Source organism: Haliotis asinina, chromosome 9, assembly GCF_037392515.1.
Source record: "Haliotis asinina isolate JCU_RB_2024 chromosome 9, JCU_Hal_asi_v2, whole genome shotgun sequence".
In the NCBI taxonomy this organism is placed as follows: Eukaryota; Metazoa; Mollusca; class Gastropoda; order Lepetellida; family Haliotidae; genus Haliotis; species Haliotis asinina.
The window spans coordinates 308,182-333,769 of NC_090288.1; the positions used below are offsets into that span (position 1 = coordinate 308,182).

At 45.9% G+C, this 25,588-nt stretch overlaps 1 protein-coding gene across 1 annotated transcript in view; it reads left to right on the plus strand.

Moving 5' to 3' along the window:
• The window catches only part of LOC137295603 (transcription initiation factor TFIID subunit 3-like), a 67,179-nt gene that overhangs the window by 39,262 nt on the left and 2,329 nt on the right, over positions 1-25,588 (plus strand). The window contains exon 8 of the mRNA XM_067827035.1: positions 22,214-23,048. Within this exon, the coding sequence (XP_067683136.1) occupies positions 22,214-23,048 (835 nt within the window). The remainder of the gene's footprint in view (positions 1-22,213; positions 23,049-25,588) is intronic.

Here is a 25,588-nt window from a genome sequence, read left to right on the forward strand (position 1 = left end):
AAATGTACAGTGTCTGACTTTTCCTTTAGTAGTATAGAAAGTGATGGTTTTAGATCACGTCCTTCTCAAGGCCCCAATTTGGGTGCTTGAGAAGGACCTTCTCCAAAACCATCACTGTCTATACTACTACAGATGTGCATGCAAAACTTAGTTAAAATTGGCCGAATAGTTTCCCAGATGTGGACTTCAAAGTGGGGTTGGTGGTGGAAAAGGTTTTTTGGTCGCTAAGAATGGAAGACAATGTTTTTGAGATTGACTTAGAAAAAAGACTAACAGTGTTAGTTTAAGCAGTCAAGAGAACTATTATCACACGAAGGGTGATGTGTGAAGCATCAGTGTCGCAAGGCACGATCATCAACTCCTCTCTGAGTAGAACAAGTTTGGTTCACTGTCCTTAATGTCGACCAGGTCAACAAATGTTTTCATGGACCATATCAGATTGGTGCCACGTTTTCTGCTGTCTCCCTAGTATTCACAAGTACCTAAGGCTGGGCGGTCCGGTAACGGTTTCTCCTCTGTTTTATTGCGAAGTCGATGACGATTTCATTTTGATGGCCTCAACGGGGTTATCTATGGTGACTCCGTGTTTGATGGATTCCGCCACTCGTGGCAAGTGTACATCCCATTCCATGTTCCTGCTTTTGGGATCGATGAAATCCCGCAACTACTGATGTGAGAACAGGCATTAGGCCAAGGTGTGATTGAATCTCACGACAATGGCTTGGCTACGTTCCGTCTCACCTGGATGTCATGCTTGGCCAGTGGTTGTAACACAGCTCCCGTGAAATCACACCCAGGATCGACTTGCAACGTAGTGGGCCAGGTCAAGTGACTGCGTTAGTAGATGCGTTCCAAGACAGTGCTAGTTGCAGCTGACAGGCCCCCAATGGAGTTAAGGACAATGAACAACCTGGACATTTTCAAATGTAAACTGAAGACAACGTTTTTAAGAATACATACAGTGTCTAAATACCTATTGAAGAAAATGTACAGTGTCTGACTTTTCCTTTAGTAGTATAGAAAGTGATGGTTTTAGATCACGTCCTTCTCAAGGCCCCAATTTGGGTGCTTGAGAAGGACCTTCTCCAAAACCATCACTGTCTATACTACTACAGATGTGCATGCAAAACTTAGTTAAAATTGGCCGAATAGTTTCCCAGATGTGGACTTCAAAGTGGGGTTGGTGGTGGAAAAGGTTTTTTGGTCGCTAAGAATGGAAGACAATGTTTTTGAGATTGACTTAGAAAAAAGACTAACAGTGTTAGTTTAAGCAGTCAAGAGAACTATTATCACACGAAGGGTGATGTGTGAAGCATCAGTGTCGCAAGGCACGATCATCAACTCCTCTCTAAGTAGAACAAGTTTGGTTCACTGTCCTTAATGTCGACCAGGTCAACAAATGTTTTCATGGACCATATCAGATTGGTGCCACGTTTTCTGCTGTCTCCCTAGTATTCACAAGTACCTAAGGCTGGGCGGTCCGGTAACGGTTTCTCCTCTGTTTTATTGCGAAGTCGATGACGATTTCATTTTGATGGCCTCAACGGGGTTATCTATGGTGACTCCGTGTTTGATGGATTCCGCCACTCGTGGCAAGTGTACATCCCATTCCATGTTCCTGCTTTTGGGATCGATGAAATCCCGCAACTACTGATGTGAGAACAGGCATTAGGCCAAGGTGTGATTGAATCTCACGACAATGGCTTGGCTACGTTCCGTCTCACCTGGATGTCATGCTTGGCCAGTGGTTGTAACACAGCTCCCGTGAAATCACACCCAGGATCGACTTGCAACGTAGTGGGCCAGGTCAAGTGACTGCGTTAGTAGATGCGTTCCAAGACTTAGTTTGAATCTTTGGTTGTCAGCAGTTTGGTTTCCTTGTAGTGACTGGCGATGTTGATGACGTTCAGGGCATACTTGTAGATTTTGCGTCTCATCCTGTTGTGCGGGAGAAACAGGAGGTTGGCTTGGTGAATGCAATTTGGCGTTGAAAGGTCAAATTTTCTACTTGGGATGTACAAAGGTGCTGCCAGGTAGACTTGCTAGATGTTTTTGCTTTTGGAGCCAGGCATTAGCTTTTTCTTCCGAGACTCACGCTGCTTTGACGACCTTCGGGACCTTTGCCTTTCCCGAACCTGCGCGGGCTGTAATAAATTGTTTCCATCGATGTATATAAGCATGTGTGAACGTGTCCATTCAGGTTACTGGTAGATACATGCTTGTGTTTGTAAGCGTAAGTGGTGACTCTGTCGATGGTGATCCATTGTTTTGTGTCAGTTGGAGAAAGCAAGGTCTTCTTGATCGTCAGCCCATGTATCCTGTGCCCGCGGCTTCTCAACATGTTTATTTGGTGTTTGAATGTTTTCTTCTTGAACATGACTTCCTTGAATCTGGCATGATTGATGTTCTTTTTCACCACATGTTTTGTCCCTCCTTTCGTTTTTGTAGTTTCGTTGTCATCGATTGACGGAGTACATCTTGAGTCTCAATATAGTAGTAGTAGAAATTGTACAACAGGTGTTTGGACGCTCATCTCCACGTAAATGAGCTGATTGCACTTGATGTGGGTTTTGTTCCGGAGTTTCCGGAGTTTTTTCTTCCTCGCTCGATCTCACAATCTTCACGTTGACACGTTTTCTCAAATTCTCCATGGTCTTACTGAACATGTTCCTGAGATGTGCATGAGTTTGTACAGGTTTTCCTCGAAATCGCTGGTGGCCAGCTTCCACAAGTCCGTGTACATGCGTATCTATGGCTCCATCTTAGAAAAGAACCAATCAGACTGCAGAATCCGCAAGCTACTAGAGGCACTCCACATCATGAAGACTGAACCAGCGATTAACAGGGATGAGGGCTACCAAATCCCACTCGCATATCATCACTTGATAAAATAATTCTGTACTTCAATCCACTTTGTTATAACAACACTCTACTGGCTTCCAATCTCCTATACACTACTCCTTATTAACGTCTGGCTTCCCATCAGCTTGTGTACATCAGCCCCATTAAATGTATAAATAACTTGTCGTCTTCTCTTCCTTGTAACAACAATTCATTTATATATTCCTCCACAATGCATTACCCTGTACCATTTGCTTGACAATGACATTAGTATCTATGTCGAAACGTCACACTCACTGAATAAAAGAAGTTGTATATCCATAAATCATAGTCCTCATTCTCCATCCAAAGACGTTAGTCCAATTCGAGCATTCAGTGGATTTTTGTGAGTTTCCTGCCCAGCAACAGGTACAGCTGCAGGTTGCAGTAGTGAACGATGTATTTCGTTTTGTTCCACGGGTTCAGCATGAGTATTTCAATGTTGATCAGCTAATTGTTTCCCAGAGAGTTTCAATGGTAGTCTGACATCCAGTTCGGGTTCATCGTCAGTCTTTCAGGAGCCAGGGGATAACTGTTTTGTGAGTCACACCCTGCTGTTGGATATTCTAAGTCAACTTCAAATATGTTGCCTTTGTTCGAATCCGTCGTGAGGCATCACTTGTCTTGGGCAAGGTGACACATTTAAACGCCCCACCCCCCGGTGCCTCATGGCCCAGCCGTACATATTGTCGGCATCGGGGTGAGAAAAGGTGTTGCCGGGGTTGTGGTTTTTCCACGTACTTGCTGTTGGCTTTGGCGAAGTGTTTGAAGGCCATGGAAATCCCACCTCACAAATCTTTCTTGACGAACAGGTGCGTGTTGTAATCAGCTCCGTGCCCATCTTTTTATCCCCCCAGCATGTAATGTGTCAGGTTTTTGTGATATATACTAAGTACAAAAATTAAGGAACCCCTGATTCAATATGTAGTAAACATGAATGTGATACAAAAGTCTCTTGACTACTGTATCAGAACACATCACATTATCCTCTGGAAACTGAGCCATGTTTAACTTCAATGTCAAGTGTTCATCATGCACGTGCGAGTAAGCGTATAAAATTCACGTTGTCGTTGAGTCTCTCTCATTGGAAAAAATGCCACCAAAACATTACATGACAAATGCACAGAAATGGCAAGCAATAGGCATGATAGAGGGTGGGCAGTCCCAGAATCGTGTAGCACACTTTTTCAGGAATCCAAAGGGCATCATTTCACGTCTCATCAATGTCTACCGTCAAACGGGTTATGTGAAAGTCAGACCTGGTCGTGGACGATGTCGTAAAACCACACCAGGACAACACACGCTCCTGAGGACTATTGCTCTGAGGAACAGATTTGTCACTGCTCCAGCACTGAAAACTGAGTTCTTTAGAGCCACGGGTGTGCAGAATTCCAACTGTACCGTACACAATAGGATCCGTGAAAGAGGTCTCAAATCAAGACGTCCATTCAAAGGTGTGGCCATGACAGCAAATCACAGGCGTCTTCATTTACATTGGGCTCATCAACGTCACAGGCTTGGCAACCGTTACTGGAGAAATTTGATGTTCAGCGATGAGTCCCGCTTTTGTTTAAGGTTCACTGACAGGGGTATCCGTGTATGGCGACTTCGAGGGGAGCGTTATTGTGGTAACACTGTACAAGAACAGGATTCTTACGTTGCGGGGTCTGTCATGGTCTGGGGTGGAATCTCATTCGATAGGACAGATTTGGTCATCGTCCTTGAAAATCTTACAGGTCAACGCTATGTTGATGAAATTTTGCGGCCCCAAGTTGTTCCATTCGCTCAAAGTGCTGGTCAAAACTTCGTCTTTCGGGACGATAATGCTTGTCCTCACAGGGCTAGAGTTGCAGTAGACTTTCTGCAACAAGCGGTTGCAACATTACCATGGCCTGCCAACTCCCCAGATCTGTCTCCTATTGAACATTTGTGGGACGTTTTAAGGCGAAGAGTCCGTTGCATGGATCCCGCACCAGCCAATCTTGACGAGTTTGGCAGAGCATTACAGTGAGAGCGGGGCTTGATTCCAAGGGCGAGCATGCCGTCACAGTGTGAGCTTGTAGGGCTGCACGAGGCGGACACACTCGCTACTAAGTCTGTCGAGGCAACTTTCAAATTGTGACCAATAATGAAATTAAACATGTTGAACAAAACCATGGGTTCCCTTAATTTTTGTACGTAGTATATTATTTTCTCCGTTTCTATGGAAATGTTTCGGACTTCGTCTCAAAATGGAGGGATGGGCTTTGTTTCCGGAGCAGAACTCAAAAACCATTCAATATTTTTTGGCAAAACTTGGTAGATATATCAATCGGAACCTGAAGTGGTGCCTTTTGCTACTTACAGGTTTTTGTGATTTTTTATTTTCTCGGTTTCCATGTTTCGGACTTACTCTCAAAAGTGAGAGGTGTGTTCTGTTTCCGGAGCAGAACTCAAAAACCATTCAATATTTTTAGATATGTGTGACAGACCCCAAAGTGGTGCCTTTAGCTATTTACAGGTTTTTATGATGTATTATTTTCTCGGTTCCATGAACACGTTGCTGACTTCGTTTCCGGAGCACAACTCGAAAACCATTTTATATCTTTCAAAAGATCTTGGCAGATATATGAGACAGATCTTGAAACGGTGACTTTTTTTTGATTACAGATATATGGCATTTATATTTTCATGAATTCCATGGAAACAGTTCAGACTTGGTCTAAAAACAAAATAAGTAACTGTCAGATAAACTGTTTTAGAGGCATTTTAGAAGTTCCTGAGCTGAAGGTGACGGAACAAATTTTATGGATGATCAACTTCTTTATTTTCAGAATAGCGACGTTTCAGTATGGATTCTTATACCGGTTTCAAACTTATGGGAGGACAAGGTGTAACAGCTTGTATACAAGTACATAAGATATTGCTGAGGAGATTAACAATAACAAGAACATAATTGAGGAGATGAGATAACAAAGCCATCAAAGGATATAACTTGAGTTGTTGACATAACCAGTAATTAGTGTGAAGCCAGGGGTGGGGGATTACACCATTGAGGAGACCAGTTAGTAAAGGATTAGTGACGGAAGTCAGATGATTTGTCCTTTCAAATATGTGGGGGCCAGGGGGATATGTCATCTTCTGATGACTCTTGTCGTTTTTTCCATGGAATCCGGAAGCGATTCAGACTTAATCTCAAAATGGAGGGATGTGCTTCGTGTCAGGAGCACAACTCGAAAACTATTTAATATCTTCCAGCAAAACTTGATAAAATATGTGAGGCGGACCCTAAAGTGGTGCCTTTTGCAATTTACAGATTTAGGTGATATGTCATTTTTCCAGTTTCCATGGAAACAATTCTGGTTTAGTCTCAAAATGGAGGGATGTGCTTTTCCAAAGCACAACTTGAAAACTATTTAATATCTTTCAGCAAAACTTGATAAAATATGTGAGGCGGACCCTAAAGTGTTGCCTTTTGCAATTTACAGATTTAGGTGATATGTCATTTTTCCAGTTTCCATGGAAACAATTCTGGTTTAGTCTCAAAATGGAGGGATGTGCTTTTCCAAAGCACAACTTAAAAACTATTTAATATCTTTCAGCAAAACTTGATAAAATATGTGAGGCAGACCCTAAAGTGGTGCCTTTTGCAATTTACAGATTTAGGTGATATGTCATTTTTCCAGTTTCCATGGAAACAATTCTGGTTTAGTCTCAAAATGGAGGGATGTGCTTTTCCAAAGCACAACTTAAAAACTATTTAATATCTTTCAGCAAAACTTGATAAAATATGTGAGGCGGACCCTAAAGTGGTGCCTTTTGCAATTTACAGATTTAGGTGATATGTCATTTTTCCAGTTTCCATGGAAACAATTCTGGTTTAGTCTCAAAATGGAGGGATGTGCTTTTCCGAAGCACAACTTGAAAACTATTTAATATCTTTCAGCAAAACTTGATAAAATATGTGAGGCGGACCCTAAAGTGGTGCCTTTTGCAATTTACAGATTTAGGTGATATGTCATTTTTCCAGTTTCCATGGAAACAATTCTGGTTTAGTCTCAAAATGGAGGGATGTGCTTTTCCGGAGCACAACTTGAAAACTATTTAATATCTTTCAGCAAAACTTGATAAAATATGTGAGGCGGACCCTAAAGTGGTGTCTTTTGCAATTTACAGATTTAGGTGATATGTCATTTTTCCAGTTTCCATGGAAACAATTCTGGTTTAGTCTCAAAATGGAGGGATGTGCTTTTCCGGAGCACAGCTTAAAAACTATTTAATATCTTTCAGCAAAACTTGATAAAATATGTGAGGCGGACCCTAAAGTGTTGCCTTTTGCAATTTACAGATTTAGGTGATATGTCATTTTTCCAGTTTCCATGGAAACAATTCTGGTTTAGTCTCAAAATGGAGGGTTAGGGTTGATGTGATGCCTTTTGCTGTCTCCAGATTTTTTTCATTTTTTTCTTTTCCGGTTTCGGATGTCACAAAATGGAGGGATGGGCTTTGTTTCTGGAGCACAACTGGAAAACCATTATATATTTTTCAACAGATCTTGGAAGATATATGAGACAGATCTTGAAGTGGTGCCTTTTGCTGTTTATAGATATATGGCATTTATATTTTTCATGACAGACATCTGTTTACCAGGGAAAGCATTTGTTTAATAGGGAAAGCATTTCTTTACCAGGGCAGGCAAGTAGTATATACAATGACAGTTCTGGACCACTTTCAAGAAATGTCTCTACAAAGCCTTATTTAGTAAATAAGGCTTTGGTTGGGCCATTAGCTCTTGCTACTATTACCCCTACTACTTAACGTGTGTTGGAGGTAACACTGTGCCGTACGGTACGATCAATAATTCTTCTCTTACAAACCCCCTACCCGGCCCATCCCTCAAGTAGTACAAGTTAGGTTCGTCGGCTTTCATATCCACTTTATCTATGTTGTAAGTTTTGACTGACCATATAGGATCGGTGGCCCGCTTACGGTTATCACCCTCGTGTTCCCCCGGCTGGTATAGATACATTACCCCTACTACTTAACGTGTGTTGGAGGTAACACTGTGCCTATGTCACGTTTATATCGATGAAACAGTTTAACGTGAACCGCCTACGATCTCTTTGGTGTTCATAATAAAGGCTTGCGGGGCTTTTTGTATCCCCTGTTCTATGTACTTTTTTTTCTCGTCCTCGCTGATAGCAGACTTACGAGACTTGGATCGAATATCTTGTTTCATTCCGTTATATTTTTTGAGTTCAGAGAGGATTAAACGAAACTCCTCTTCTGAGATCTTACTGTCAGAGAGTGCCGTGGAAATACGCTCACTCACTGTGTTCAGCTTTGCTTCGGCCAGAACCCTGATCTCGTCGTGTTTCAATGCCTTACGATGAAGTCTGCGTGATACTAACTTAAGCGCCAATCCTGCCAACCCTGCCACCCCAGCTGTTATTTCAATACCTAGCACTATAGGTGCGGCCACGATGGTAGCCAACAACCCAACGCCTGCCGCCCCTAGTCCCATGCTGGTTGCCATAAGGGTAGTGTCAGCCCCGTCCACGATATTGAAAGCTCTATTGTACTTCTTACATAGTGCTTTCCGCGTGTCACGGTCTTGTTCTATTTGACGTTTCACATCACATAACTGCCTCAAGCGGAACCCATCTACGGTTTCCAGCGTCTTCGCTACTTCCTCTACGACTGGGTACAGACCCATCCTATAATATATATTATGAAATATATTTTAATTGGGTTTCAGTTAATAGTTTATCAATGAATTTGAAGTCTATAAGATCTAGACTACCACTCAGGGTAAGAGGTGAGAGGCTAATATACCTTTCTGTTGTAATAACAACCCCCCTGAGGCTTATTAAACGTTTTATAGGACCCGTGGTATCCTGTTGTATAACAATACGACAATATTTGCCTTTGTGTATGCTATACCAGTGTATTGACACCCCGGGTAAAATTTGGTGTACTATTGGGGGGTCTCCATTGTCTGAATACTCAAAGAAGACTTCTATGATGAGTGTGAAAGGGGGGAATATTCTATCATGATTACTAAATGTTAATTTATTTTCGAATGAAGACGTTAACCTATTTTTGTTAGTTCTTATTAATTCCCTCTCCGGAATGAAATCCCCGACCCAGATACCCTTGTTCCTAATCTTAGAGATACGTCCCAATTCGTTTAATGTGATATAAGGTGAGGTGGGTGTTAAGTTGAGCAGCCATTTGGGCTCTTTAAAATCTGATAACGACATCCGTATGTACACGTTGTCTTTGAAGTGCAGGATATATAAGGCGTCTTCCTCACCAGGCTGATCGAATCCCTCCGTATCTCCTAGGTCGTTAAGCGTAGTGTTGGGACGATGACTGGTCATTATTATACTATTACGATATAATTTCCAACTGGTTTTTTGATAATAATTCAGGGGTTAACTTCATACCCATGAAGTGTATGTTGTCAGGCAGGAAGATCTTGGTTAGTGATATCTTGTTTTCCACGATCACGTTGACCCCCTCCATACTGGTGTCGGCTCCAACACCCACCCGCACGTAAACGTTGCAAACTTGATACTGGTGTTGTTTCACCCACCCGAGTTTGATCCCCTTCACGATCTCGACATCATTCCCCGATGGTTCCCCTAGGTAGACTTTGATGATCAGTGTTGAGTTTGCCGGTAGACTCTCTAGTATCTTAACCACGCCTTCGAATTCAGACACCAACTGCAATGTCACGTTTTGTATGGCCGGTTTACTCGATAGCATGTGGGCTGCTATAGTGTTGACTGGGCTGACGACTACGCTACGTCTCTGAGTTGGGACGTAAGCCACGAGCAGGGTTCCATTGTTCACGACTTTGTTTAGGTGGTTGTCTTTGTTATCCGTGAACACGTAAGGGGAGACGAGTCTAATATTGAGAAACCAGTCGTTATCGGGTAACAACACCCACTTGTCATCTTCAGTGAAGACGAGCATATATGGCTTGTTTCGGGCGACGGTAGTGCTCTCAACATCGTCTAAGTCGAACAGTTTACCCCCGAACGATGGGTATATTATCCAATTATTATTACCGGTGTTGACAAGGGCGTACTTAGTGTTGACTGTTGCTCTTGTGGTATCTACTATATCACTTAGGGTTCCACCGGAGGGGATTTCAACGCGTTTGTAAATGTTGTTTTTCAGTTGCAAGGCGTACGATTTACCATCTACTCCGGGAGCGTCGAAACCGCGCGTGTCTCCAAGGTCGGAGAGCCCGATATTGACGCATTTTTTCACTCCGGGCCCTTGTGCGCTGGTCATTTTACATGAAGCGTTAAGCTGAGGTATCCTATATTTACAGGATTATGATTTATATCTAACACCGATATTGTCAGCTCAGGTATGTTGCCCTGGGTTAATCTCTTATACTGCCGTGGTGAAAACGACTCGGTTCTACCGTCGTTGTATTTCTCAGTTTTCACCGGCACTGCTCTCAGTATAGTGGAAGGGTGACCTCCTTGAATGTTGTACGTTGTGCTCACCTGACCGAGATGAATGTACAGCTCTCGGTACGGTACTAGGTCGGGTAACTTCGTGCCTGTGACGGTTGTTGTTGGTTTTATCTCGTCAGGAGACATACCGAGTATCCTCGCTAATGGTCGGCCGAGCCTCAAGGAGGTTCTTCCGTTGTTGATTAACACCACTGTGCCGTTTGAGTCGTTCATCTTGAGTTCGGCTCCCAGGGGTTTGAAGACCTCGTCGTTTAGAGAGCACACGCTGTAGTAGCCGTCAGTTATCTGGCTGCGAGTTCCACTGACGAACAGCTTATTGTTGCTGGCGTTGATGTTAGTCCATTGCGGTAGGTAGGTGATATCACAGAGTGCGACTTCGAGTTGACCTGACGTGTTATCGATCGCGTGCGTCAGCTGAACGGCCTCACCGCTCGTTATTCCTGGAAGTGTTATGTACATGTTAGAGTATATATGCTCATTATATAATAGTTTTAAAATGTATTCCCCTGGTGTGTTTTACCCTAAACTGGACGTAGATTTCTCCACCATGAAGATCGTGGTTGCTCCTGGGTTGTATTTCAATGCCAAGTTTATAGATATGCCTGATAAGTATAAGCTTTCGGTGACTAACGTCAAGGCAGTCCACGCTTGGTTCAACAACCCTATGCAGTTCTGGCAGAACCAATTCAACTTTGCCGTGTGGTGCGCTACAACGGGGTGTGGTGTGACATTGACCGACACTCGGCGTGGGCCGCTGAGTCAATCTGTGTTCAAGTTCCACGTGTACTACCAGGTCAGACGTATCCTTAAAGAGATCAGCGCCCCCCTCCGACAGGACAAAGCGTGGGACGCAACAAACAACCCGTACGATAGACGGGCCTACGAACGTATTTGCAACGAATTCGAAATAAACCCGAAGACGGATTGGCGTTTGCCGGGGCTGAACCACGGGTTGGGTATTCCTTACGCTCATGGGCTCTCGCCAAAAGCATTTGACAAACATATACTAATAAAATTTATGCAACGAAAAATGTTTAGTACGGAACGTTTTTCCCATGCATTAGCTGATCTTGTTCCTAAACCTAACAAATCTGGACCAAAACCAGTGAAAGATGCCAGTGATGATTTACTGACACTAGGTATACTTAGGCAGGACTTTGCTTTGTCGAGTAATGAATGGAGGGATGATCGTATGGACTTTAAAAAAGGTGGTGTTGGTTTCACAATCCAGAAAGTGGAGCAGTCAACCGCAGACGGGTGGAAAATGTTCATGCTGGACACGTCGAAAGGGTTTACTCATGCTGGGGTAGTCAGGTTGAACGACTCGATTCGAACGTACGTGTGGGCGCTGTTGGGTGCGCAGTCGATGACGCGTTCCAACATCCTCGGTAAGGGAACTGCTTACGACGCTCAGACACAGTTCGTTGCCAACGTTGAGGATGCTATCAATTCTCCAGTTGATCTCCCGCGGGCCATCGACCGTTACCAAAACGTGTTAGAATACGCCAGATCGAAAGTCAATTATGTGTTCGGCGTGGGGTTGTACATGGCTCCGAGTGATATGCAACTGAGAGTAAAAAAAGTGGTGGGTTATAACAACAAAATAGTCATAGCCACGAAGGATCAAAAGTTGGGTATCAACCCCGATATTAACACCACCTATATCCCACACATCCCACCACGTGAAACTGGTATAGTTGCGCCGCCCCCGGAGCTTAAAGTTCAACCAACACCACAGGAGGTGGCCCCCCATATTCAGGCCTCCTATCAGCAGCATATTGATAATAAAACAGCCCTAGTGGTTGGTGGGGTAACTTTGGGACTTATTTGGTTAAAGATTTCTTAGCCGCTACGTACACCAGACCAGCCACGGTGACGATGACTGCCCACATGTTTTGACTGAGCCACATGGCAGTTTTAGCCAGAGCGCCCAACAACCACGAGACGATGCTACCCAGGATGCCGGGAAGGGCTTCGGCGGCTTTACCAGCCAGTTTACCTAGGCCTTCCCCGAGTTTTTTTATCCAGTCTTTAACCCCACCGCCACTTGGAGTTCCCCCGCCGCCAGGTGTGGGGGGTGTGGGGGTTCCCCCCACCAGTGACACCACCAAGGTTGATATGATGAAACCCAATGCAGTCAGAATGCTGGCGATGGTGATCCCTTGCTCCCGGAACAATATCCGAATCCTGTTGGCTAAAGTTGTATCCTCGTTCAGTATTCTATCGATTGTTTCCCGAATGCGACTGATCTGGGATCGAAGCTGTTCACGATTCGAGGAAGCGGATTCCAATCGTGTACGTCTCTCGTCTTCTAAATCACGTAGTCGTTCATTGATACGACGCTTCATATCATCGTTTTCAGTTTCGTTGAGTTTGGTTTTTTCCTTAGCGATGTGCTCGTCAATTTCGTTCAGTTTCCCCATGTTGTTCACGAGTTCTCCACGCACGCGTTTCACGGCTTCGTCTAAGCCGCGCAGTTCCCTTACCGGAAAGTCAAACCCCGGTAACGGTTTGTCCCAGTAGGTGCTCAACAGTTTTTCTATGCTGTCCGAGGCTTCTGTAGCACGCTGTGGTGTCATTTCATCTCTAGTGGTGAGGTGGGATCTGGTAGCTTGCAGATCTTCAACAACGGCCTTAGGTATTGCACCAACGTAATCATGCATGTTTAGATGTTCACGGATAAATTCGACACCATGGCGTCTGGCTAGAGTTGACAAGGCCAGTGGTTTTTTATTGCGCTTGTTAACGAGGTCAACCTCTGGGTTAGACTTAAGGCGTAGAACACCCTTTGTATCAATAAAAAAATTATCAAGGTATCGACCCTGTGGATCAACGTAGTATTTATCACTTCTTAAACTTTCGTAATAATCATCTACCGTTGTTGCCAAAAGTTCTTGGTTCAATGGTGAACTAGTAAATGAGGTCTCCTGCTCATCAGATGCCTGGGCACTAGCGCCCGGCATCTCCGTCATATCTATGTCTTCATCCATTAGTATTTAAATATATTTTATTTATATATAACAATGTACGGCAGAAAATTAGATCCTTTCAGAAGATTGAGAGAGCCATTAGGCGTCAGAGCCGTGCGCCAGTCGGTGACCATCACCAACAATCCCAGCAAGATAGACCAGAATCAAACTCTGCTGGTTAGATTTCCAAACCTTGGTGAGAATGACCTTATTGTACCAGGCACTGTTCGACTGGCGTTCAATATCACGTTGACCTCCGACAACGACAAACGCGAGCTAGTGCGGAACGTGGGTCGAGCTATCATCAAGAAAACGACCGTCAAGATCAGCGGTAACGAGGTGCTGAGCATCGACGACAGTGACGTGTTTCACTGCTACGGGGATCTCTGGAAAAGCGAGGGAGAACGAGTCAATGATGTGTACCAGGGCATCAGCAAATCAACCCGGTCGCGCATAGGGTATGCCTTCACGCAAGACCAGCTAGACAAGCTATCGGACGGTGAAAAGGCCATCGCTCGAGCATACGGGAATCGATTCTGCGTGCCGCTCGACTTCGAGTTGCTCACGGGACACGCGCCGTTTTACCAGGCCGCGCTGGGTGATAGGCTCGAATACGAGCTCACGTTTAACGACTATAGCAAAGTAGTGCGTACGCCGAACGGTGATGAGGCCAGTTATACATAGACAACATCTCTCTGGAGTTCGACATGGTCACTAGCCCGGAGCTGGCCAGGCAGGTTCGAAGCCAGTACTCTGGGAAGATGGCTATCCTGTACGATCGCGTACTGAGGCATAGATCAGTCGTGCGAGATAAGAGCGACACTGTGTGGAATATCAACCTGAACGTGCCGGCGCGATCGATGAAAGGTATCCTGGTCGTCCCCGTGGAGGATTACGAGCCATTCCGGAGGGACAGCGAGAAGTTTTTCAACCCCGAGATTGAAAAGGTGGAAGTGACCATCGAGGGCGTGCCCAACCAGCTGTTCAGTCATGGTATGAGACCACACCAGCAGTGGGATGAGATAAAAAAGCTACCAGTGGGGGATTATATAACAAAGGACCTGGACCTCGGCTCCGTGCAGATCGGTGAATACCTGACCACCAAGTACGCCCTATGGTTGGACATGCGATCCACGGATGATGATAAACTGCACGGTAGCGGGCGCCGTATAGATAACGGCAGCGAAGGGATAACCATCCAGATTACTAAGAAGGCTCAACCCGCTGGTAAGTTGAAATTATATCTGTACGTTATTATGGACGCGCAACTTAATATAGACAATGGGAGATTCGTGCAAGCCATCTACTGATGGGGGGTACCCACAACTCCCCACTGACCCACACTGCGCCATAGTGTGCGGGCAGACTGGCTGTGGGAAGACCGTTTTCGTGTTGGATATGTTGGAGGGTTACTACAAGGATGTGTTCGATAACATCGTTATCATGTGCCCTACTCTGAGCATGAATAAAACGTACGCGCGACCTTGGGTGATGACGGACCCGGACGTACACAAAATCGACCCTGGAACACGCCTGCAGGACTGGTTGAAAGCTCTTCACGAGAAATTTAAAGGGGAACCGACGCTGTTCATACTGGACGACTGCAGCGCTAATCGCGAGATAACAAAAAAGAGAGACATGCTATCGTACCTGGCCTTCTCCGGCCGGCATGCAAATCACAGCGTCTGGGTGCTAACGCAGAAGTTCAACTCGGTGTTGAAAGACCTCAGGGAGCAGACGCGATGGGTGGCCTTATTTCACTGCAAGGACAGGGATTCGTTCGAGGAGTGTTTGAGAGAGAACGATGTGATGAGTAAATTAGAACGGGAACGGGTGAAGAAACAGCTCGCTGAAACTAAACACGCTAAGCTCGTGCTAAAGACCGACCAACCAGTAGCATATATAGTATGCTAAGCAAAGCTAAGCAAAGCTAAGCTAAAGCTAAGCTAAAGCTAAGCAAAGCTAAGCAAAGCTAAGCATATAGCTATGATATTTGAAGTGTTTGTTGTGTGCAACTTAACTTTCATTTCTCTGTGTTTTGTCTGCATCGGGTATTATATAGTTAAAACTAAATCTTACTTGTTATATTATAAGATGGAGTGTGAGGAATTGCTCGAACAATTGTCGTTGGAGGGTTCCCCCACTGGGGGTGTGGGGGATTCCCCCAAGCGAGAGAAACTGGTTGGCTGTTGGCGGCAAAGCCAAACATTACTTTGGAGACTACACCCCGGATAAAATTCACAAAATGTCAGCCGAAGAAATCGATAAGCTGTACGCTAGATACGAGTCCCGGCTCGGAGCAGAAATGACAAAGACAATAGGATCGGCTATGACCCAGATATACACCGGTATTGTATCACACTTCCTTCCCATTCCACCAGAGCACCGACTTTACCTGTGGGAGGACCTCGAGAAAGACCCTTTTATCGAACACACCGTGAGCTCTATCAGCTGCGGGTTGTACCACAAATATGGTATGTTGTTGGCTCCAGTGACGGCGGCGATTATCACGGCAAAACATTGTCAATTTGAGAGAAAAAACAATAATGGTATAGATGGATGCTGCACAGGAAACCCCAGTGGGGGAACTGAGGGAAACCCCTCCCGAGGTGACGGTGGAAACCCCCACAGTGAGGGAAGTGACCCCTTCACAAACAGTAACCAGACAGAAGAATCCTAAGAGAGTAGCTGCCGGTAAAAAACGGTGGTGTAACCAACATAAAGTGACCAACCCCCGACTGTTGTTGGTTGTAGGTGTAACTGCTGCCTTGGCTATCTCGTGGTTATATACACGTGAGGGACGTGAGGTGGTACCTGAGGTGGTAACCCCCACTGTTGGGGGTGTGGGGGGTACCCCCACTGTCGACCCGCATATCATGTTATAATTTAATATTTTTATATCATATACATAATGTCTGAGGGGAAAACGTTCGTCAACGACGCATACCACGCCACAGTGGTCGCCAGTCTAGCAGTAGGGTACGCTCGGTTGACTAAAATGGTGCTTAAACAACCAACTATCAAGCTAGATTTCAACCTGCAGGATATGGGTATGCTCATAATGAACCTTGGTATGGCGATGGCCACAAAAGACATCCTAGTAAAACAAGGGATCATACCTGATAATATAATGAAATAAATATAGGGATGGCCACGATAGCTATGATGGTCGGTGGGGCGTTAGTGAATGCCCTGGCATTTTCCGGGAGTAATTTCCTCTTCTCGAAACTACGAGATGATCACGCGGCTGAAATACAGGAAGAAAGGAAGCGGCACGATCTCGCTACTGAGAAATTACAAAGAGCACAGGCCGAGTACGCTAAAAAACGTCTCCAGAGGATCGATTTTATTAACGAACAACTCCAGCGTGAAAACCATGCTGTTCAAACATTCAACGATGTTGATGAAGCAATGAAAGAATACTACCTACTAACTGGTAAACGATTGGAACCGCTCAATAAACCCACACTCGCTCAGTACTACACACCATCCAAGGGACAAATGAATCGTGAACTGGGCTTCATAGTGTTGGGTATAGCAGCTACTGCGTTTGTTGCGAAGCAATTAAATTAAATACCTATATAAGTAAACATGAGACCCGCTCCATACCGATGCGAATACATACTTATGGGGAAGACCGAGGCCTGTGGTAGGAAATGCAGGAATCAGGGGTTCTGTTGTTTCCATATGGGAAGTCCTAACTACACGTGTTCTGTGTGTGGTATCGGGGTTAAAGGACACTACTGTCTATGTAAAGCTCACGGAGCGAACGTAGTCAGACATCAACTCATCTACGAGAATAAAAAGGGCTACATAAAAGAACGTAGGCGACTGCTCAAGATAGACTCCAGTGCATGAAACAGCCACTTAAGGGTTACCTCCCTTTACTGTGAACCAATTAGACATTGGTTCTCTTAGGTGTAAACACTATGGCTACTGTACGCGAGCTGAAGTGGGTCGCAAAACAGAGAGGTGTGATCGGGTATTCTCGAATGCGGAAGTCAGCATTGTTGAGATTACTAGGTTTAGAAGCCCCTCCTACGGTAACACAATTAAAAGCTCAAGCAAAACAGCTTGGATACACGGGTTATTCAAACCTGGGGAGAGCCGGGTTAACCGCATTGTTATCACATGCCCCCGTAGCAAAACCTCCCACTGTAAAACAACTGAAAGCCGAGGCACACGATTTGGGTTTAGGCGGGTATTCCCGTATGAGAAAACCACAGCTTGTAGAATTATTACGACAGAATAGAGCTATTGACCTACAGTTCGTGCGCACTGAGCGCGCTGTAGGCAACTATTTGAGAGGTTGGCGCATGCACGTTGATAGAAACATAGACATTACAGATATCAAGCCTCTGATAGCTGATAAGGTCAACCAGGAACTAAATAACCTAGGAAGTATCAAGTTTCAGATCACAGTGAAAATGTCGCTCGATAAGCAGGTTGGGAGTACCACTGAGTATGTTCAGCCTTACTTCCGAGGTCAACAAGAGGTCGCCACACATACAGAGACCATTGATACATCAATCGATACCAGTTTTCAGCAGATACGAGAATACCTAGAACGCTACACACACTTGGGGTCCGGGTGGGCTGTAGATAAAATCGATAATGTCTATCTAGACATAGCTAACTACGTGCCGTTCAGAGGCGGGTCATACCTAGCCTTGCCTCCCTACTATAGGAACAAACATGCCATAGTAAACGTTAAGAATAGAGGAAACGATTGCCTGAGGTTAGCTATCAGGTCAGCCTTATTTCCAGCTGGCACTCATTCAGATAGGCTTTCTAGCTATCCCCAAGACGATGGGCTCAACTGGGATGGTATAGATGAACCCACCCCCATATCCCAGATCACTAAAGTAGAAAAACAGAATAATCTGGCTATAAATGTCTTTGGGCACGAAGGTAACAAAACAATAGTACACAGGGTCAGCCCGGTGAAGGATCGCCAAGTTATCAATATATTCATGATCCAACGAGGTGACAAGTATCACTACACGTGGATAAAACATCTCAGCCGGTTGTTGCACGACCAGTCGAAACACGATGGGGAAAAACACTTTTGTGTACGATGCCTACACGGTTTCAGTCGAGCTGATTTATTAGAATCCCACCGGGAGGATTGCCAAGGTGTGGGGCAGACGGCCATACGAGTCGACATGCCTAAGGAAGGTGATAATATCCTAAAATTCAGTAACCACAAGAACCAAATGTCTGTGCCTTATATCATATACGCCGACTTCGAAGCCTTAGTTGTGGGTGGGGATTCCACCAGTGATGCCGCCGTCGAGGCTCCTTTCACCCACAAAACACAAGAGCATAAAGCCTGTTCGTTTGGATACATTGTCGTCCGTTGTGACGGGGAAACGAAAGCTCCGGTAGTATATAGGGGCCCTGACGCGGCTGAAAGGTTTCTAAAGTGTTTGCAGGAGGAAGAAAAAATTATTAGGAATGCATTGTATAGAATCGCTCCCATGCGTATGACCCGAGCCGACAGGCTAGCTCACGCTAGTAGCACTAACTGTCACGTGTGTGACTCACCACTTAACGGTGATTCGGTGAGAGATCACTGCCACATAACTGGTAAGTATAGAGGCGCCGCTCACAGCGCGTGCAACCTCAAGCTTAAAATCAACCCTAAGACAATAAACATCCCCGTTGTCTTTCACAACTTGAGAGGGTACGACTCACACTTGATCATGCAGGCCATCGCGAAAATCGATGGTAATATAACGTGCATCCCCAACAACATGGAGAGATACATCTCCTTCAGCTTAAACGGACTTAGGTTCATTGACTCGTTTCAGTTCCTCCTGTCGTCACTCGACAGTCTGGTCAAGGCCAACAATACCTTCCCTATCACCGATCGATACACAGACGCCGAGACTAGACCCCTGCTTATGAGGAAGGGTGTGTACCCCTATGAGTACATGGATAGTTGGGCCAAGTTCACCGAGACCAGACTACCCCCTATTGACTGCTTTTATAGCAAGCTGAATGAGGCGTCCGTCTCACGAGATGATTACTCGCACGCGACTAACGTATGGAATAAACTGGGTTGTAAGAACCTGGGTGATTATCACGACCTGTACTTGAGGACAGATGTACTGCTGTTAGCCGACGTGTTTGAGACGTTTAGGCGGACGTGTTTCAAGCAGTATAAACTCGACCCCGCATGGTATTACACCAGCCCAGGTCTGTCGTGGGACGCCTTGCTTAAAAAGACCGGAGTTAATTTGGAATTGCTCACAGATTACGACATACACCTATTCATTGAGAAAGGCTTGCGAGGTGGGATTTCCATGGCATCCAAACGATACGCTAAAGCAAATAATCAATACGTGAAAGGTTACGATCCTAACAAGCCAACCAATCACATTCTCTACCTCGACGCAAACAACCTGTACGGCTGGGCCATGAGTCAGTATCTACCTACAGGGGGATTCGAATGGGTACCCCACGTTGATGTTATGGGGGTTGCACCAGATTCGAACAAAGGGTATATCCTCGAGGTTGACTTAGAGTATACCAAGGAATTACACACATCACACAACAGCTACCCCCTGGCCCCCGAACGTATGAGGGTTAACCCAGACTGGATGTCTGAGTACCAACATAACTTGTTAGGTGGGCGTGTGACAGACGTTGAAAAACTCGTTCCTAACTTAATGAATAAGACCAAGTACATCGTTCACTATCACAACCTACAGCTGTACCTGTCGTTGGGTATGAGGCTGACCAAAATACATAGGGTGCTCATTTTCGACCAGAGCCCATGGATGGAGCCCTACATCAGAATGAACACAGACCTACGAAAAAAAGCCACCAGTGATTTTGAGAAAAATCTCTACAAGCTCATGAACAACTCGGTGTTTGGTAAGACTATGGAGAACCTGAGGAAACGCGTGACAGTGAAGCTGGTTCGATCGAGTGAGGAAGACAAGCTCAGGAGATTTATAGCCAGTCCGGCATTCAACCGTAGTAAGATATTCACAGACAACTTGGTTGCCCTACACATGAAGAAAAGCCACATAAAATTCAACCGGCCTGTTTACGTGGGGATGAGCATCCTCGATTTATCCAAACACCTGATGTACGACTTTTACTACAACAAGCTCAAGAAACAGTACGGTGACAGGTGTGAAGTGCTGTACACTGACACAGATTCCCTGCTGATGGAGATTCGAACCGAGGACGTGTACGAGGACATGAAAAAACACCTCGATTTATACAACACCAGCGACTACCCTAAGACCCATGCCATACACAGTACGGTAAATAAAAAGGTCCTAGGTAAGATGAAGGACGAGTGTGCTGGCATGCCCATAGCCGAGTACATAGGTTTGAGACCTAAGATGTACTCCATACTGAAAGCCGACAATGAGATCCGGAAGGCTAAGGGGGTTAAGAAGTATGTGGTGAAACAACACATCAAACACGCCTGATTCAAGGAAGCCCTGTTCAAGACCCGTACCTTTAGACATAAAATGAACACACTTAGAAGTGATGGACATAAGATATACGGACTGACTATAAACAAGACGTCCCTGTCGCCTATGGACACGAAACGTTGGATAGCTATTGATGGGATAAACACATACGCGTATGGACATGAAAAAATTTGAGGCTATTTACTACAGCCCGCGTGGGTACTGGAAAGGAGCTAGCGCAGTAGATAAGCTAGCTAAAATAGCGCGAGTACCCCCGGAGGAAGCCAAAGCGTGGCTTGAAAAAAAGCCCTGTGGCAGATCTATTTGCCGGCACCACGCTATGTGCCTAGAAGGAGGTTCGGTATTAACATACCTAATAGCGTTCACCAGGCAGACCTACTGTTCCTACCCCACGACAAGAGGTACAAGTATGCCTTAACCGTAGTGGACGTAGCCAGTCGTTACAAGGAAGCCGAACCCTTGACCACGAAAGATTCGGTCCAGGTAGCCAGAGGATTCGAACACATATGCAAACGCAGCCCGCTGACGTGGCCAACAGAGCTGCAAGTTGACCCCGGACGGGAGTTCATGGGTGCCGTGTCACAACTGCTAGCCAAACACGATACAAAGGTCAGGCGTGGCACGGCCGGAGCCCATCGCAGCCAAGCCATAGTTGAGAGATTTAATAGGACTTTGGCTGAGCGCTTGTTCGGCCATCAGTATGCTAGGGAGATGGTCACCCCTGGAAAACGATCGACTGAATGGGTCACGAGGTTACCCAAGGTGGTGTCGGCAATCAACCATGAAGTCACCCGTCTCACCGGTAAGAAACCGGCAGACGCTATCAAACTAAAATCAATAGTTGCAGAGTCGGCCGCTCCATTGCGTGGGAAGGAGAAACAGATACCAGATAGGGCCCTAGTGAGGTATCTATACCAGCCGGGGGAACACGAGGGTGATAGCCGTAAGCGGGCCACCGATCCTATATGGTCAGTCAAAACTTACAACATAGATAAAGTGGATATGAAAGCCGACGAACCTAACTTGTACTACTTGAGGGATGGCCCGGGTAGGGGGTTTGTAAGAGAAGAATTATTGATCGTACCGTACGGCACAGTGTTACCTCCAACACACGTTAAGTAGTAGGGGTAATAGTAGCAAGAGCTAAGGGTCCAACCAAAGCCTTATTTAGTAAATAAGGCTTTGTAGAGACATTTCTTGAAAGTGGTCCAGAACTGTCATTCCCTATACTACTAGGCATATGATCTCTAATTTCTATTCAAACCTATTGATGGCGTAGTGTTCATCCACACATGCATCAATATCATACATGGCATCTGCACAACTTGAACCTCACATATGAACATCTTTTGTGTTTGCATGAGATTTTCTTTCCTTAAACTGCACAAAGTTTTGATATTGAGCATTGATTGATATCATTCATGTGTTTCAGTGTTATCAAACCAATTCGCCGTGAGTCTTTGGAAGCCAAGGCCAAGCTAGGAGCAGCATCTCGATCACCAGCTATTGTTCCTCCAGCAAAACCTACAACCCCTCCCCAACAGGCACCAGTCAAAGCCCCATCCCCACCACCAACCTTACCTCCTCCTCCAAAGATCAAAAGTCCCCCACGATCTCAATCACCACCCCCTTCACCTCTGAAACCCCAAACCCCACCTCCCAAGTCGCCAACTCCCTCCCCTCCACCACCCTCTCCCTCACCACCACCTTACCACGTCCACAAATCACCCACTCCCCCACTGCCCTCACCATCCCCTCCGCCTCGGTCACCTACACCTGAGAAACTTCTCACGCCATCCCCAGAGCCAAAGTTACGTTCTCCCTTGAGCTCTCCTGTTCACAAATCTCCAACTCCATTATCCTGTTCTCCATCATCTAAGTCCCCTCCAGCCCATCAACAGTTCCCATTACCTCCAAGGACCCCATCCCCATCACACGTTCATTCAGTGAAATCATCTCCCCAACACTCTCCCTCCTCCCCACATCTTCAGATGGATATTGACTCTGAGCCGGAGAAGGTAACAGAACCTGAACCCAAACCCAAACCAGCTAAATCATCCCCAAAAGTAAAAGCAGAAACAAAGCCTTCACCAAAGGGGAAGCGAGGTCGCAAGCCCAAGGAGGAGAATGCAGGGGACACAAGAACAGCAGCTAAGTCTAGGACCAAGTCTATCCCATCTGTGACATCAGAGACTGTCAGCGAAACTCCCATCACAGGACCCATTGTACAGAGGACTGTGGTAGCTGAGACTGTTGGATCATTTATTGTGAGTTGTGGTGGCTGAAATGATTGGATCTTTGAGTGTGTTCACTGGGTTATCTTAATAAACCCACCTTTCCCAAGTAATGTGGGTTATCTTGATACATAGGTCTGCCCCATATTACGGAGGTTGTCTGATACACAGGCCTGCCCCCAAGTTACATGTGTTATCGTGATACACAGGCCTGCCCCATGTTACATGGGTTGTCTGATATATGTGCCTGCCCCATGTTACGTGGGTTGTCAGATATATATGCCTGCCCCATGTTCCGTGGGTTACCTTGATGCATAGGCCTGCCCCATGTAAAGTGGGTTGTCTCATACATAGGCCTGCCATAAGGTACGTGGGTTGTCTGATACATACGACTCTCTCGTGTCAGTGGGTTGTCTGATACATAGGCCTGCCATGTTACATGGGTTGTCTGATACATATGACTACCTCGTGTCAATGGGTTGTCTGATACATAGGCCTGATCCATGTAAGGTGGGTTATCTTGATGCATAGGCCTGCCCCACGTTGCATGGATTGTTTTGATACATGGACCTGCCCCATGTTGCATGGATTGTCTTGATCCATAGGCCTGCCCCATGTTGCATGGATTCTTGATACATGGACCTGCCCCATGTTGCATGGATTGTCTTGATCCATAGGCCTGCCCCATGTTGCATGGATTGTCTTGATCCATGGGCCTGCCCCGTGTTACATGGATTGTCTGATATATAGGCCTGCCCCATATTACGGAGGTTGTCTGATACACAGGCCTGCCCCCAAGTTACATGTGTTATCGTGATACACAGGCCTGCCCCATGTTACATGGGTTGTCTGATATATGTGCCTGCCCCATGTTACGTGGGTTGTCAGATATATATGCCTGCCCCATGTTCCGTGGGTTACCTTGATGCATAGGCCTGCCCCATGTAAAGTGGGTTGTCTCATACATAGGCCTGCCATAAGGTACGTGGGTTGTCTGATACATATGACTCTCTCGTGTCAGTGGGTTGTCTGATACATAGGCCTGCCATGTTACATGGGTTGTCTGATACATATGACTACCTCGTGTCAATGGGTTGTCTGATACATAGGCCTGATCCATGTAAGGTGGGTTATCTTGATGCATAGGCCTGCCCCACGTTGCATGGATTGTTTTGATACATGGACCTGCCCCATGTTGCATGGATTGTCTTGATCCATAGGCCTGCCCCATGTTGCATGGATTCTTGATACATGGACCTGCCCCATGTTGCATGGATTGTCTTGATCCATAGGCCTGCCCCATGTTGCATGGATTGTCTTGATCCATGGGCCTGCCCCGTGTTACATGGATTGTCTGATATATAGGCCTGCCCCATATTACGGAGGTTGTCTGATACACAGGCCTGCCCCCAAGTTACATGTGTTATCGTGATACACAGGCCTGCCCCATGTTACATGGGTTGTCTGATATATGTGCCTGCCCCATGTTACGTGGGTTGTCAGATATATATGCCTGCCCCATGTTCCGTGGGTTACCTTGATGCATAGGCCTGCCCCATGTAAAGTGGGTTGTCTCATACATAGGCCTGCCATAAGGTACGTGGGTTGTCTGATACATATGACTCTCTCGTGTCAGTGGGTTGTCTGATACATAGGCCTGCCATGTTACATGGGTTGTCTGATACATATGACTACCTCGTGTCAATGGGTTGTCTGATACATAGGCCTGATCCATGTAAGGTGGGTTATCTTGATGCATAGGCCTGCCCCACGTTGCATGGATTGTTTTGATACATGGACCTGCCCCATGTTGCATGGATTGTCTTGATCCATAGGCCTGCCCCATGTTGCATGGATTCTTGATACATGGACCTGCCCCATGTTGCATGGATTGTCTTGATCCATAGGCCTGCCCCATGTTGCATGGATTGTCTTGATACATGGGCCTGCCCCGTGTTACATGGATTGTCTGATATATAGGCCTGCCCCATGTTGCCTGGGTTGTCTGATACAAATGCCTGCCCCATGTTGCCTGGGTTGTCTGATACAAATGCCTGCCCCATGTTGCCTGGGTTGTCTGATACAAATGCCTGCCCCATGTTGCCTGGGTTGTCTGATACAAATGCCTGCCCCATGTTACATGGATTGTCTGATATATAGGCCTGCCCAATGTTACCTGGGTTGTTTTATACATAGGCCTGGCCCATGTTGCCAGGATTGTCTTGATACAAAGGCCCGCCCCATGTTATCAGGGTTGTTTGATATAAAGGCCTGCCCCATGTTGCATGGATTGTCTTGATACACAGGCCTGCCCCATGTTGCGTGGATTGTCTTGATACATGGGCCTGCCCCATGTTGCATGGATTGTCTTGATACATGGACCTGCCCCATGTTACCTGGGTTTGCCCCATGTGACCTGGGTTGTCTGATATATAGGCCTGCCCCATGTTGCCAGGGTTGTCTGATACAAATGCCTGCCCCATGTTACATGGATTGTCTGATATATAGGCCTGCCCAATGTTACCTGGGTTGTTTTATACATAGGCCTGGCCCATGTTACCTGGATTGTCTTG